This window comes from Saimiri boliviensis, chromosome 3 (assembly GCF_048565385.1).
Source record: "Saimiri boliviensis isolate mSaiBol1 chromosome 3, mSaiBol1.pri, whole genome shotgun sequence".
Classification (NCBI taxonomy): Eukaryota; Metazoa; Chordata; class Mammalia; order Primates; family Cebidae; genus Saimiri; species Saimiri boliviensis.
The window spans coordinates 143209479-143224460 of NC_133451.1; the positions used below are offsets into that span (position 1 = coordinate 143209479).

Here is a 14982-nt window from a genome sequence, read left to right on the forward strand (position 1 = left end):
ACTTAATTTTCTTAAGAGGAGAGGACACCTGATTCAATTTAGCACCCAGAAAACAGTAACTTGAATATATTTTTTTCCTTGCCTGAATTGAGATGAATAGTTACAAAGAATAGCAACCTCCTATTCACCTCAAGATTTAGAATATTAAATAATTTTTTCTACTGGTGTCAAGAAATAGACCTGTAGAAATAAGCAAGAAATGTAGCTTGCTCCTCATGTCAAACATTCATTCTTAACTTGGAGATTATATACACACACGCATACATTATATATATATATATAATATATATATATTATTTATACACACATACATTATATATATATAATACTATATATACTATATATTAAATGTATACTACATATATATAAAATGTGTGTGTATATATCAATATATAATCTCCAAGTTAATATGTATGATTTTATTTATATCGCATATATAAAATACATACTTCAGGAGTGTGTGTGTGTGTATATATATATATATTTCTGTTAATTCCTATATTTTAAAACAAAGAATTAAAATTAATTTTTCTTTAAATTGATGAATGCCTCATAGCAGTCCGAAGTCTTCATTTAGCTTTCTTTGTTGAGAGAAAATATTCAGTAATGGTTTTAAAACAATATTCTGCTTTTTAAGTCATGGCTGCTTAAAGCATACAATGATACATGTAAAAATGGTATCAGATTAAAAGTGCCCCCTTAATATTGAGCGTAGTGTATAAACTCGCATTTTAATTGATATCTTATATATGTTTACTCTTCTATGGTACGGTTTAGTAATACTTAAATATGACATAGAAATGTAGAATTCAAATTTTTCTTGTAATGACATCTATTCAGTGAAAATAGTGGTAATTAAGTAGTCAGTAGTAAAACTAGGAACTAAGTTGCATAGGAGAAAGTTAATCATAATTGGCTTTGAAAGAAACATTTTTTTTTGACTTTTTATAGGACTTTACAAACTACTTTACAAATAGAATAAAAATGTTTTGTGTTTTCATACTTAATTGAAGACCAAGTATTAGAATTCAGTCTTTGATGTTTTAGTCCTTATGTGTTTTTAAAACTGAATCTATGCTTAAAGAGAAAATAAATATTAAGGCTGTTTCACCTTCCCGTGAATCAAAGCCTGATGGGATATAAGTTCACATAGTTGAGGAACTTTTCTAGGGTAAGGCAATGTAGCTTTGACCTCCAACAATTAAGACCAATAGTTTTCTCTTTCTTATTTTCAATGATATTATATGCAATTGGAACAAGCGATTATACTAAATAAGATTTTATATACCTACTCAAGCTCATATTTTAGAGAAAACAGTTTTTTATTTATCTGACCTGCCAGAATAGTCCTTTATTATTTTTTCCCTTGTTTAGGAACATAGTAGTGTCAGGCTTCAAGTACTAGAAAATCAGACTAAAAGTAGCTTTAGCAAGCAGGGACTTATTTTTCACATATACCAAGATGCCTGGAGGTAGAGGCTTCTGGCATTTATTCTGTGGCTCAGTGACATTAGGGTGGCTATTCTATCCAGTGCCTTTATGGATGCAAGGTAGCTTTCACTGCTCTTGGCCGGAAGAAGCAGCAGTACCAGAAACTAACCTCCTTAGACCCCCACCATCAAGCATATATCACTTTCTATTTCATTATCAGAACTTTGTTGCGTGTAAACTCCAACTTTTCTTTTGTCTTATCTTAAGGTGTGTAACTTCTATACCTAATTTGTTAAGAGTTTTTACCATGAAGGGATGTCAGATTTTATCAAATGTATTTTCTGCATCTATTGAGATAATCATGTGGTTTTTTCCCCTCATTCTATGGATGTGGTGTGCCACATGTATTGATTTGCATGTATTGAACCATCCTTGCATCCCTAGGATAAATCCCACTTGATCATGGTGTATTATTGTTTTGATGTGCTGTTGGATTTCATTTACTAGGATGTTGTTGAGGGTTTTTGCATCTGTTGTTCATCAAGGATATTGGCCTGTAGTTTTCTTTTTGTATTGTGTTCTTCTCTGGTTTGGTATGAGGGTAATGCTGACCTCGTAGAATGAATTAGGAAGAATTCCTTCCTCTTCAGTTTTTTTTTTGGGGTAGTTTGAGAAGAAATGGTATATGTTCTTTAAAGGTATGGTAGAATTCAGCAGTGAAGCCAGCTGGTCCTGGATTTTTTTTGGTGGGAGGCTGTTTACTACTGATTCAATCTTGTTACTCATTATTGGTCTGTTCAGGTTTTCTATTTTAGCTTCTCCTTTTTTATATGTACTTTTTCTGTCTTGCTTAAAAAAATCTTTTTCTTTCTTAGGGCATAAAGATAGTTTCATATTTTCATTTAAAAGTGTTAAAGTTTTGCCTTCCATGTCTAGATCTTTAATTTGTCTGGTATTATTTTTCCTTTAAAAACACCTAGTTACTTCTCTTTTCCTCACTGCTTTTTTTTTTATTTTTTTTATTGCATTTTAGGTTTTGGGGTACATGTGATGAACATGCAAGATTGTTGCATAGGTACACACATGGCAGTGTGGTTTGCTGCCTTCCGTCCCCTCACCTGTATCTGTCATTTCTCCCCATGCTATCTCTTCCCACCTCCCCACCCCCGCGCCCCTCCCCCATTTCCCCCCAACGGACCCCAGTGTGTAGTGCTCCCCTCCCTGTGTCCATGTGTTCTCATTATTCAACACCCGCCTGTGAGTGAGAATATACGGTGTTTGATTTGCTGCTCTTGTGTCAGTTTGCTGAGAATGATGGTTTCCAGGTTCATCCATGTCCCTACAAAGGACGTGAACTCATCGTTTTTTATGGCTGCATAATATTCCATGGTGTATATGTACCACATTTTCCCTATCCAGTCTATCATCGTTGGGCATTTGGGTTGGTTCCAGGTCTTTGCTATTGTAAACAGTGCTGCAATGAACATTCGTGTGCACGTGTTCTTGTAGTAGAATGATTTATAATCCTTTGGATATATACCCAGTAATGGGATTGCTGGGTCAAATGGGATTTCTATTTTTAGGTTCTTGAGGAATCGCCACACTGTCTTCCACAATGGTTGAATTAATTTACATTCCCACCAACAGTGTAAAAGTGTTCCTATTTCTCCACATCCTCTCCAGCATCTGTTGTTTCCAGATTTTTTAATGATCGCCATTCTAACTGGTGTGAGATGGTATCTCAATGTGGTTTTGATTTGCGTTTCTCTGATGACCAGTGATGATGAGCATTTTTTCATATGTTTGTTGGCCTCCTGTATGTCTTCTTTTGTAAAGTATCTGTTCATATCCTTTGCCCATTTTTGAATGGGCTTGTTTGTTTTTTTCTTGTAGATCTGCTTTAGTTCTTTGTAAATTCTGGATATCAGCCCCTTGTCAGATGGGTAGGCTGCAAAAATTTTTTCCCATTCTGTTGGTTGCCGATTCACTCTACTGACTGTTTCTTTTGCCGTGCTGAAGCTGTGGAGTTTGATTAGGTCCCATTTGTCTATTTTGGCTTTTGTTGCCATTGCTTTTGGCGTTTTGGTCATGAAGTCCTTGCCTACACCTATGTCCTGAATGGTTTTGCCTAGATTTTCTTCTAAGGTTTTTATGGTGTTAGGTCTGATGTTTAAGTCTTTAATCCATCTGGAGTTAATTTTGGTGTAAGGTGTCAGGAAGGGGTCCTGTTTCTGCTTTCTGCACATGGCTAGCCAGTTTTCCCAACACCATTTATTAAACAGGGAGTCCTTTCCCCATTGCTTGTTTTTGTCAGGTTTGTCGAAGATCAGATGGTTGTGGGTATGTTGTATTTCCTCTGAGGCCTCTGTTCTGTTCCATTGGTCTATATCTCTGTTTTGGTACCAGTACCATGCTGTTTTGATTACTGTAGCCTTGTAGTATAGTTTGAAGTCCGGTAGTGTGATGCCTCCTGCTTTGTTCTTTTTGCTTAGAATTGACTTGGCTATGCAGGCTCTCTTTTGGTTCCATATGAAGTTTAAGGTGTTTTTTTCCAGTTCCGTGAAGAAGGTCATTGGTAGCTTGATGGGAATAGTGTTGAATCTGTAAATTACTTTGGGCAGTATGGCCATTTTCACAATGTTGATTCTTCCTAACCGTGAACATGGAATGTTTCTCCATCTGTTTGTATCCTCTCTTATTTCGTTGAGCAATGGCTTGTAGTTCTCCTTGAAGAGGTCCTTTACATTCCTTGTTAGTTGTATTCCTAGGTACTTTATTCTCTTTGTAGCAATTGTGAATGGCAGTTCATTCTTGATTTGGCTCTCTTGAAGTCTATTACTGGTGTATAGGAATGCTTGTGATTTTTGCACGTTGATTTTGTATCCTGAGACTTTGCTGAAGTTGTTTATCAGTTTCAGAAGATTTTGGGCTGAGATGATGGGGTCTTCCAGATATACAATCATGTCATCTGCAAATAGAGACAATTTGATTTCCTCCTTTCCAATTTGGATACCCTTTATTTCTTTTTCTTGCCTGATTGCTCTGGCTAGAACTTCCAGTACTATATTGAATAGGAGTGGTGAGAGAGGGCATCCTTGTCTAGTGCCAGATTTCAAAGGGAATGCTTCCAGTTTTTGCCCATTCAGTATGATATTGGCTGTTGGTTTGTCGTAAATAGTTTTTATTGTTTTGAGATACGTTCCATCAATACCTAGTTTATTGAGGGTTTTTAGCATAAAGGGTTGTTGAATTTTGTCAAAAGCCTTCTCTGCATCAGTTGAGATAATCATGCGGTTTTTGTCTTTGGTTCTGTTTATGTGGTGAATTACGTTTATGGACTTGGAGTATGTTGAACCAGCCTTGCATCCCCGGGATGAATCCTACTTGATCATGGCGGATGAGCTTTTTGATATGCTGTTGCAATCGGTTTGCCAGTATTTTATTGAAGATTTTTGCATCTATGTTCATCATGGATATTGGCCTGAAATTTTCTTTTCTTGTTGAGTCTCTGCCGGGTTTTGGTATCAGGATGATGTTTGTCTCGTAAAATGATTTGGGAAGGATTCCCTCTTTTTGGATTGTCTGGAATAGTTTCAGAAGGAATGGTATCAGCTCCTCTTTGTATGTCTGGTAGAATTCAGCTGTGAACCCATCTGGACCTGGGCTTTTTTTGGGTGGTAGGCTCTTTATTGCTGCCTCGACTTCAGACCATGTTATTGGTCTATTCAGGGTTTCGGCTTCTTCCGGGTTTAGGCTTGGGAGGATGCAGGTGTCCAGGAATTTATCCATTTCTTCCAGGTTTACTAGTTTATGTGCATAGAGTTGTTTGTAATAATCTCTGATGATGGTTTGGATTTCTGTGGAATCTGTGGTGATATCCCCTTTATCGTTTTTTATTGCATCAATTTGGTTATTCTCTCTTTTCTTTTTTATTAATCTGGCTAGTGGTCTGTCTATTTTGTTGATCTTTTCAAAAAACCAGCTCCTGGATTTATTGATTTTTTGAAGAGTTTTTTGTGTCTCTATTTCCTTCAGTTCTGCTCTGATCTTAGTTATTTCCTGTCTTCTGCTAGGTTTTGAGTTTTTTTGATCTTGCTCCTCTAGCTCTTTCAATTTTGATGATAGGGTGTCAATTTTAGATCTCTCCTTTCTTCTCATGTGGGCACTCATTGCTGTATATTTTCCTCTAGAGACTGCTTTAAATGTGTCCCAGAGATTCTGGTATGTTGTGTCTTCGTTCTCATTGGTTTCGAAGAACATCTTTATTTCTGCCTTCATTTCATTGTTTATCCAGTCAACATTCAAGAGCAAGTTGTTCAGTTTCCATGAAGCTGTGTGGTTCTGAGTTAGTTTCTGCATTCTGAGTTCTAACTCGATTGCACTGTGGTCTGAGAGACTGTTTGTTATGATTTCTGTTCTTTTGCATTTGCTGAGGAGTGATTTATTGCCAATTATGTGGTCAATTTTAGAGTAGGTGTGATGTGGTGCTGAGAAGAATGTATATTCTGTGGATTTGGGGTGGAGAGTTCTGTAAATGTCTATTAGGTTTGCTCGTTCCAGGTCTGTGTTCAGGTCCTGGATATCCTTGTTGATTTTCTGTCTGGTTGATCTGTCTAATATTGACAATGGGGTGTTAAAGTCTCCCACTATTATTGTGTGGGAGTCTAAGTCTCTTTGTAAGTCATTAAGAACTTGCCTTATGTATCTGGGTGCTCCTGTATTGGGTGCGTATATATTTAGGATCGTTAGCTCTTCTTGTTGCAGTGATCCTTTTACCATTATGTAATGTCCTTCTTTGTCTCTTTTGATCTTTGTTGCTTTAAAGTCTATTTTATCAGAGATGAGAATTGCAACTCCTGCCTTTTTTTGCTCTCCATTTGCTTGGTAGATCTTCCTCCATCCCTTTATTTTGAGCCTTTGTGTATGCTTGCATGTAAGATGGGTTTCCTGGATACAGCACACTGATGGGTTTTGGCTTTTTATCCAATTTGCCAGTCTGTGTCTTTTGATTGGGGCATTTAGTCCATTGACATTTAGGGATAGTATTGTTATGTGTGAATTTGATACTGTCATTTTGATGCTACCTGGCTGTTTTGTTGGTTAGTTGATGCAGATTCTTGATTGTGTTGATGCTCTTTTACCATTTGGTGTGTTTTTGGAGTGGCTGGTACTGGTTGTTCCTTTATATGTGTAGAGCCTCTTTCAGGAGTTCTTGTAGAGCAGGTTTGGTGGTGATGAAATCTCTGAGTGCTTGCTTGTTCACAAAGGATTTTATTTTTCCTTCACTTATGAAGCTTAGTTTGGCTGGATTCCTCACTGCTTTTATGATACTCTTGCCATACAGCTTTCTCACATTGTTTAAAATTTTTTACTGTAAACAGTTCTTCAGTGGAGGTGTTTTTATCTGGTAATCCACTGTGTTCTGGGTTATTGAAGTGATCCCAAAGACAAGTTTCACATTCGCATCTTTCAAGGGCTTAGGAATTCCACTGTCACTTAATCTGTTTTGTCTTTTCTTTCTTTAAATAAATTAGTTTGAAATTCATGAATCACGTGGGTAGTATAAATTCAGTCCTTATACCTACCTTTGATACAGTCCTTATGTTACTATCTTGAATTTGTAAGTGGAGTTTTCTAGTTGCTTCTACACAGTGCTGGCAGGCCTTCTAGCCTTCCAGTCTGCTTTATGCAGATATCTCATTTCCAGTTCTCCACCCTTTGCAGGCTAAAGCCTGTGCTTCTCATTTCTTCATGCGCATGAGTGCAGCATCAACTCATACACTTTACCACTCTGGCTTTGGCTAATTTCTGTATGTTTAGTGCAATTGTTTCTTGGTATCTGTGGGGGATTGGTTCTGGGACCCTCCAGGAATATCAAAATTTATGGATGTTTAAGTCCCTGATATACAATGTCATTTATATATAAATACACATCTTCCTGTATATGCTTTCTTCTCTAAATTACATAAAATACCTAATATACAGTGTAAATGCTGTGTAAGAAGTTGTTACATTGTATTGCTTAGGGAATAATGACAAGAAAAAAATGTATGTACATATTCAGTACAGAGGCAACCATCTTTTTTCTTCTTTTTTTTGAATATAGTATTTTTGATCTGTGGCTGGTTGAATCCACAGATACAGAACCCACAGATACAGAGGGCTAATTGTACTTGTTTTTTGTTTGTTTGTTTTAGCTCAGCTATATATTAAAATGTTGTGTTGTTATAATTCTTTATTGAATGGTGTGAATTTAAGGATTATATACCTGAAATGCCTTCTCACATATTTCTGTTCTCCATTCCTACACTTCCTTTGATAACATCTCTGTCAGATCTCATGGTTTTCTGGTCACTTTTGTTTACACAAATAGTCATATCTTTTGTAATTAGGATTAATTTCTAGCTGTTAAATAACCCAGGACATTTTAGTTTAAAACTTTCAATTCCCTTCTTTTTCAAGTGAGGCCAAACCTAGGTTTTAAAAACTAGAAAATTATACTTTTAATTAATGAATATATAAACATGATTACAATTTTAATATAGGACCAGTGGAGAAGAGGGCATGGTCTGTTTCACTGGGTTTTTGTTGTTGTTTATGTTTTTTTTTTTTTTTAAAACCTTCTCATTTTTCTACTTCTGGCCACTTCAGAGAAGTGAATGAGAGAGAACAGAATGGGGTCTCTGCTGTTTCTAGTCAGGAAGCAAGTATTTGTTTCAGTTCACTTATATACCCTCCCTATCCCTGCCACCCAGTGGGAAATGCACTGGGTGAGAATGTTCCTAAGGACTCTTAAAGGGTGTATCCAATGCTCCTGTGGTGGCCCAGTGTGGAATTTGTTCTCTCACTAAACATCCAGTTTGGAACAGAGATGCTATTCTATATTCTAATTTCTTTACAGTTTGTTCTATCATAGTTGCTTCATTTTGTAGATATCACTCTCTACCCCAACTTGAGAGGTGTGGTGAACAGAGCAACTTTCTCCTATAGAGAAGGAGGAAAACAATTGCATTTTATCAATCTCCTCTGGAATTTCTAGTCTTCACCTATACAGCCTTTATGTGAACTGGTCCCTGACCCACTTTTGGTGTCTTTTTATAAGTACCGAAGTATGTGTCTGGTATCTTACTTTTGAATAGCAGGATTCTTCTCCCAAGTTTGGTATTCTCCTAGGCTTGAAGCATTATTAGAAATTCTGAGATAACTATAAATACCCCATTTTAACATTTTGGTAAAGATTTCTGTGTATTTTGACTGAGAATCAGGTACTCAAAAGCAAAAGCTAGAAGTTTAGCACATTAACTTGCCATAAATTATTCATAGTCGATGTAAATAATGGATTTTACTTTTTTTAATTTAGTAGCCTCATAAGGGAAGGGCTTATGAGAACCAGCATTACGAAAATTTTTGATATAATATCGTAGGAGAAGATTGGGTAGGAGCCAGCAGTATACATATATTTGAAATGCATTTATAAAAGGGACTAGACATATTTATGTAACTCCAGAGCACAGAACATGGTCCAGTGCATCACAGGTATGGGAATTTATAGGTTTCAGGCTTATTGCAAGGTAGAACTTCATAATGTTTAGAGCCATTCAGCAATGAAAGAGCTCGCTTTTAGGAGTTAGAGAACTCTTTATACCCATTTTTTAAGAGTTTTTTTCTTCAGAAATTTACCTTTGTTTTAAGTAGTTTATGAAGAAATTAATTCATTATTTAACTTGCTCAGTTTTCCAAAATAATTTAATAAAGACATGCTGTATAATATATAATGGAACATTAGTGAAATATCTTATGTTGGGTAAAATTGGGTTGATACCAAAAGCAATATATTAACTACAAATGTGTAATATAAAGGAAGCCAATCTAGTCAATATTAAAAAAAAAATCTCAATTTGAACTTTTTTTTTTTTTTTCTGTTAAGGTTGATCTAATTATCCACCAAATGTGACTACTCCGAGGTATACATTTTGCTGATGGGATTTTATTAGTTAGTAATAAAAACATTACTGTGCAGGACATTTCAGTTATAAGAGGTATTCGTTCATTCACTCCTTTTTTTCGATGGATTAGACAAATTCTTGTTGCAATGGAGCATGCTAGAGGAGGAATGGGTTTTGAAATATTTTCTAACCAAGGAGATAATAACAAAAGAACTGCTGTATTTTTAAATCAGTCTGGGTGTGGCGACTCACACCTGTAATCTCAGCACTTTAGGAGGCTGAGGTAGGAAGATCCCTTGAGTCTAGGAATTCAAGACTAGCCTGGGCAACATAGGAAAACTCTGCTTCTTCAAAACATTAAAAAAATCTAGCTAGGCATGGTGGCTAATTTTTGGTCATTTATGGTCTACAGTTACGCTACTCTGAACTTGCCCAATCTCATCTGATCTTGGAAAACATTTATGTTAAACATATTTTATACAGCTATATTATAATAGGAAGGTTCAGAGGTTTTAAGAGAAGTGAAATGAGATTGTTTTGAAAATGTGAAAGAAATTCTTGTCTTAGATGGGATGGACGGGAGTCTGAAGTCTGGATCTCCTGTTATTGTCATTGGTTGGTTATGGTACCAGATGTCAGAGCTAGTCTTCTGTGCCTTGGATTCTGCCAAACACATAAAATAACTCAGTAAAAGATGAAGACTTTGGACATTTCAAGGAGTTGTACTTGTTTCAGCAATTCATATTTTTAAATTAATGAATATATACACGTGATAAAAATTTTAAAAGAGGACCAGTGGACACAAGGGCATGATTTGTTTCACTATAGATGCGTAGGTGGGTGAGTGGATGGATGGATGGATAGATAGATAGATAGATAGATAGATAGATAGATAGATTAAACTTCTCACCTTTTCTACTTCTGGCCACTTCAGAGTCAGGGTGGAAGTAGGAGTAACAAACAAGTGGGTGTTTAGTATGAGTTTCAGTAGATTCCTTCCTTAGATGACCTTGAGAGAGTTGCATGTAAGTAGGTCATTTCTTTTCTTTCTTTCTTTCTTTTTTTTAAGACAGAGTCTTGCTTTGTCACCCAGTCTGGAGTGCAGTAGTCAATCTTGACTCACTGCAACCTCCACCTCCTGAGTTCAGGCAACTCTCCTACTTCAGCCTCCCAAGTCACTGGGATTACAGGCATCTGGCACCATGGCTGGCTAATTTTTGTGGGTTGTTTTTTTTTTTTTTTTTTTTTTTTTTTTTTTTTTTTTTTTTTTTTTTTTTTTGTAGAGACAGGGTTTCACCATGTTGGCCAGGCTGGTCTTGAACTCCTGACCTCAAGTGATCCATTCACCTTGGCCTCCCAAAGTACTGGGCAGGTGTGAGTCACCATGCCCAGCCAGTCATTTCAATACACTGGGACAAGTGCCATGGCAGAGATAGGTTTGGGATGTTCTGCCAGCAGGTGTGGGGATACTCAGTTCATCAGCTCCATGTTGTAATGGAGTATCTAGACAAGAATTTGTCTAATCCATTGAAAAAAGTGAGTGAATGAATGAATACCTCTTGTGCTAACTGAATAACCTGCACAGTAATGTTTTTATTATTAACTCGTAAAGTCCCATCAGCAAAATGTACACCTTGGAGTAATCACATTTGGGAGATAATTAGATCAACCTTAACTAAAAAAGTGTAGATATGTGTGTATCCTAAGGTGTGTGTGTGTTGGGGGAAGGTCACTGAAAACTTCCTGGAAGTGATAGGAACAAGAGGGAGAGAAATACTGGGTAGAAAAGGGTGGGGTTCCTGGCGAGGGCTCCACCCACAAGCCTAGACCCACAGACCAAAGTGAGAACTATTCTTGTTTTCCCACCTGGATGTTGCCTTTTGGCCTACCCCACCCCCTATCCTGTATACATGAGAACTGCAAACCCCAGAATCAGGGCAGGCACATGCACACACACATGTGCGCACGTGCACACACAGAGAGGCGGGGGGGAGAGAGAATGAAGAGAGTAGCATCTGAACATCCAGAGGAGAAGCAGCTGGATGTCAGAGACTATGTTTGGAGAGGAGTTTGGCTAGGATGGCCAGACTTCAGAGGAAGATTATTATCCCACTCTACTCCCTTTCCAGCTCTCTTTCCCTCTGAGAGCCACTTTCACCGCTCAATAAAGTCCTTCACATTAACTACCCTTTGATTTGTCTGTGTGACCTGATTTTTCCTGGATGCCTGACAAGAACTGGGGTACCAAGAAGGCAGAGTGTAAAAACTGTCACCTTTTATACTCCTGTGGGAGTGTAAAAGGGCACAAGTCCTCTGGGGCTCCGGGAATCACAAACACCCCCTCCTGGATGGCAGGGCTAAAAGACCATTATAACACACTTGGACACTGCTGCGGGGCCACACAGACACTGCTCCTGCCAGAGCGGAGCAACTAGCCAGTTCCAGTGTTCCTTTGTGCGGGTTCCCACACTCGTTTGCTTGTGTGCTTGCTCCCTACAGGGACTGAGCCCGGAGGCCTAGTAAATGACCCACCCGCTTCACGAGTCCCATGAAGGGATCAAGGGAACTCTCTCATCTTAGAAGGATGACCAAGCTGTGTTACTAAAATAAAAGGGAATTACTCAGGTAGAAGATGGGGAAGGGTATTTCAGGCCAGAGAGCAAGGCGATAAGAAATGGCATGATGAGTTTGGGGAATTGCAAGTAGTTCCTTGTTGTGTCGGATGTAAAATTCGAGGTAGGGAATAAGATGTATAGAACCTGTTCAGGGAGGGTGTTGGATGTCGTGCTAAGGAGCTGAGACTTCCTTCCTAAGTCAAAATACATGCATGTCTTTTATATATCAATAAAATACTCTAAATATTTATTATTACTTGTTGAAACTGGAAATCATAGTTCTTTCATAGACTGCAACCACAAAATTGAGCCAATTATTACCTTAATTATCAGTTGCTATTGAACCAATCCTTGGTTTCAGTGTCTGATTTCACATGGTCTTCAGAATACCCAGAACCTTAATTATTTCACAGAAGATTAATGGAGCTCACTGCACAGGAGGACAGTATAGTTGACTGAGTGAGTTCAAATCCATCACTACTGTCAGAAGACAACTAAGAATGAGTTGGCCTGCAGCATCTTTGGATATCTAAGATGCCCTATCGCTGTCATTTTATAAGAGGCAGGAACACAGGCCAATTTACAGAAAATATATTTCTTGCATTTGGAGTGAAGAAGAGAAAAAGAGGGAGTAGGAGTATAGTGATTTGATCTTATGAGTAGTAGTTGGTACTTATTTTACTGACTTCTGAGTCTTTTTTCCTCCAATGATTCTATGTTTCCTCAAATGCCAGGCAAGACTGCTATTTATTGAGTATAAGGTTAGTGAAAGGCACTAGAAAGAAATGAATTTAGAAAAGAGAGGCTCAACAGGGAAGAGCCCATTTCTTTACTAAAAAGAAGTAATTCTGTTTTAAGCACATAATAGGGTCTAGTTATAAAAATTGTTGGTGGGAAAGGTACATTTTTTTTTGTAGGAAGGAGGGCCAGTGTTCCCTGTTGGTGTTAACACAACTCATTTATTTATACCCTTTTACTTATTTTTCTCCATACATAAAACTTTTTCCTGGAATCATCCATAGTAGAATTCTAGGAAGATGTGTTAAATATATTGCTATGGTTTACAATTTTCATTTGTAATGTTTTATTTAGTTGATTTTTTTTCACTGCTCCCTGTGCAACACAGAACACCATATGCCATTGTCCCTGTCAGGAAGCAAAGGTTTCCCTGGTCTGCGCCTGTGCCTGTGTTTATGCCACAGAGGAGCTGTGGTCCAGTGCCATCTTTTATTGATAGGACCAGCAAAGGAGAAATCTAATGAAATTATCAAAGCTTTGAATTAATTATGAACTGGAATAGAAGAGCTAAGCTCTCTGGAGCCGAGGATCTCATTACCCATTCACTCTCATTGCATCCTCTTCTGGAGCAGAAGGCATTTTCAGCTACAGCTCTTAGCCTGGGTTTGGACTTTATTCAAACTTACTAAACTGACATCCTTTTTTTACTACAGTGTGGCTGCTGGTGTCCATGATGATTAATTTAATTCTGCTCTGGATATGCAGGAGATGTAACTAGGTTTCCTCTACCCCTTTTATTATTTTTTCTTTCTTATTTTCTTTTTATCAAATTGGATGTTATACAAGTTTTTCTCCTTTTTGGGTAATGTGAGAAGCTTGGAGGACTCTGGTATAGCTTCACTGAATATAGTGTTTAAATTAAAGTTAAGAGTAATATTACATCTACTATGTATTCCTCGGATATTTAGGTAAGCAGAAAGTCAAATATTTCTTCTCTGAATTTTGAACACCAAATTGGAGCTTTTCTTGCTTTTCTTGACCTTAGAATTAATGGTATAGCAATAATTTTCCTGGTCTTAACAGCATTGTTCGTATTTGTAATGCGTGTTTTATGGGAACAGGAGATCTTACTTTGTGATTGTAGTTCATAAGACTTGTGTTCACTGATAGGGAATAATTAATGTTTGTCTTACAATTCTGTTTTTCCTTCTCCCAGTAATATACATTTTTTTAAATGAATAAATCAACCTCTGATTGTTTTAAATTTAGTAGGAAAATCAATAGCAACATGGTCTCAATTTAGTACTGGCAATGATTCTTTTGGTACTGTCTTATAGGTTCAAGACATGACAAGTGTTTTCTGCCTGCTTTTGAGACTCATTATTTATGAATTCCTAAGCTGTAGCTCATCTGTCTTAGTAAACTACAGGCCACTGGCAATTTTTTTAAGCAGTGACTAACTTCGCTTTAAAGAGTCAATGTTTTAAGGTTTTGAATAGTGGGGGAAGGGAGAATGATAATCTTTGACTTTATTATTCCTATTTACTTTCAATGAGTGTTTTCCCCCTATCTATTTTCTTTCTAGGCAGCTGCAATATTTAATTCAGCCTTTGGAAGTTTTTTGGTAAGTAAACATGGTTTAACTTGTCTATTATAACTTTTGCTGTGTTACGGTTTGTATGAAAGATTTGGTGAAAGCTGGATTTCTTTTACTCTTTGGTTAAATATAAAAGGTTTTGAATCTTTTCATGTACCATTATCTAGTATCTTAATAAAATTGGTTAAATAAAGCAAATGTTCTCTTACAATGTATTTTGGAGGCTTGGGTTTTAATATTCCATTTAATGGATTCAAGGAATCAGTTAAAACACTATGTGTCTCCTTATAGAGGTTATGTCAATATATTGATCATTTAATGAGGTCTTTTAGATTATTATTATTTTGTATCATGGGACTGAGGATTTTGAAAAGGAAACATGACCCAGCTGGTCAGAAAGGGAATGCTAATTTACTTGTTGACATGCCATTTATTTTGTACATGTCAAAGAAGCTACTGGCTTGGATACTTCTGAGGAATCTATGTGGAAAAAGATTTGAAAGGAAGATATGACTAATGAGTAATTTTCAAGTAAATGTTGTATTAATATGTATAAAAAGATTTAAAAGTAATTCAGCTTTCATAAATAGAACCAATATAAGGATGTTGTTTTAGCATTTTAATATTATTTTTAAATAAATGATGTAATAGAGAT

At 36.8% G+C, this 14982-nt stretch overlaps 1 protein-coding gene across 5 annotated transcripts in view; it reads left to right on the forward strand.

Annotated features, from left to right (window-relative positions):
* SLC10A7 (solute carrier family 10 member 7) overlaps positions 1–14982 on the forward strand; it is a 277896-nt gene that overhangs the window by 71194 nt on the left and 191720 nt on the right. For 3 of the 5 annotated variants that reach the window (XR_012516990.1, XM_003927997.4, XM_003927996.4), the window contains exon 5: positions 14316–14354. The exons of the other annotated variants lie outside the window; for them this stretch is intronic. Coding sequence is in view for 2 of the 3 variants with exons in the window: in XM_003927997.4 (XP_003928046.1) it covers positions 14316–14354 (39 nt within the window). In the remaining variant the exon portion in view is untranslated. The remainder of the gene's footprint in view (positions 1–14315; positions 14355–14982) is intronic. 5 annotated transcript variants of the gene reach the window in all.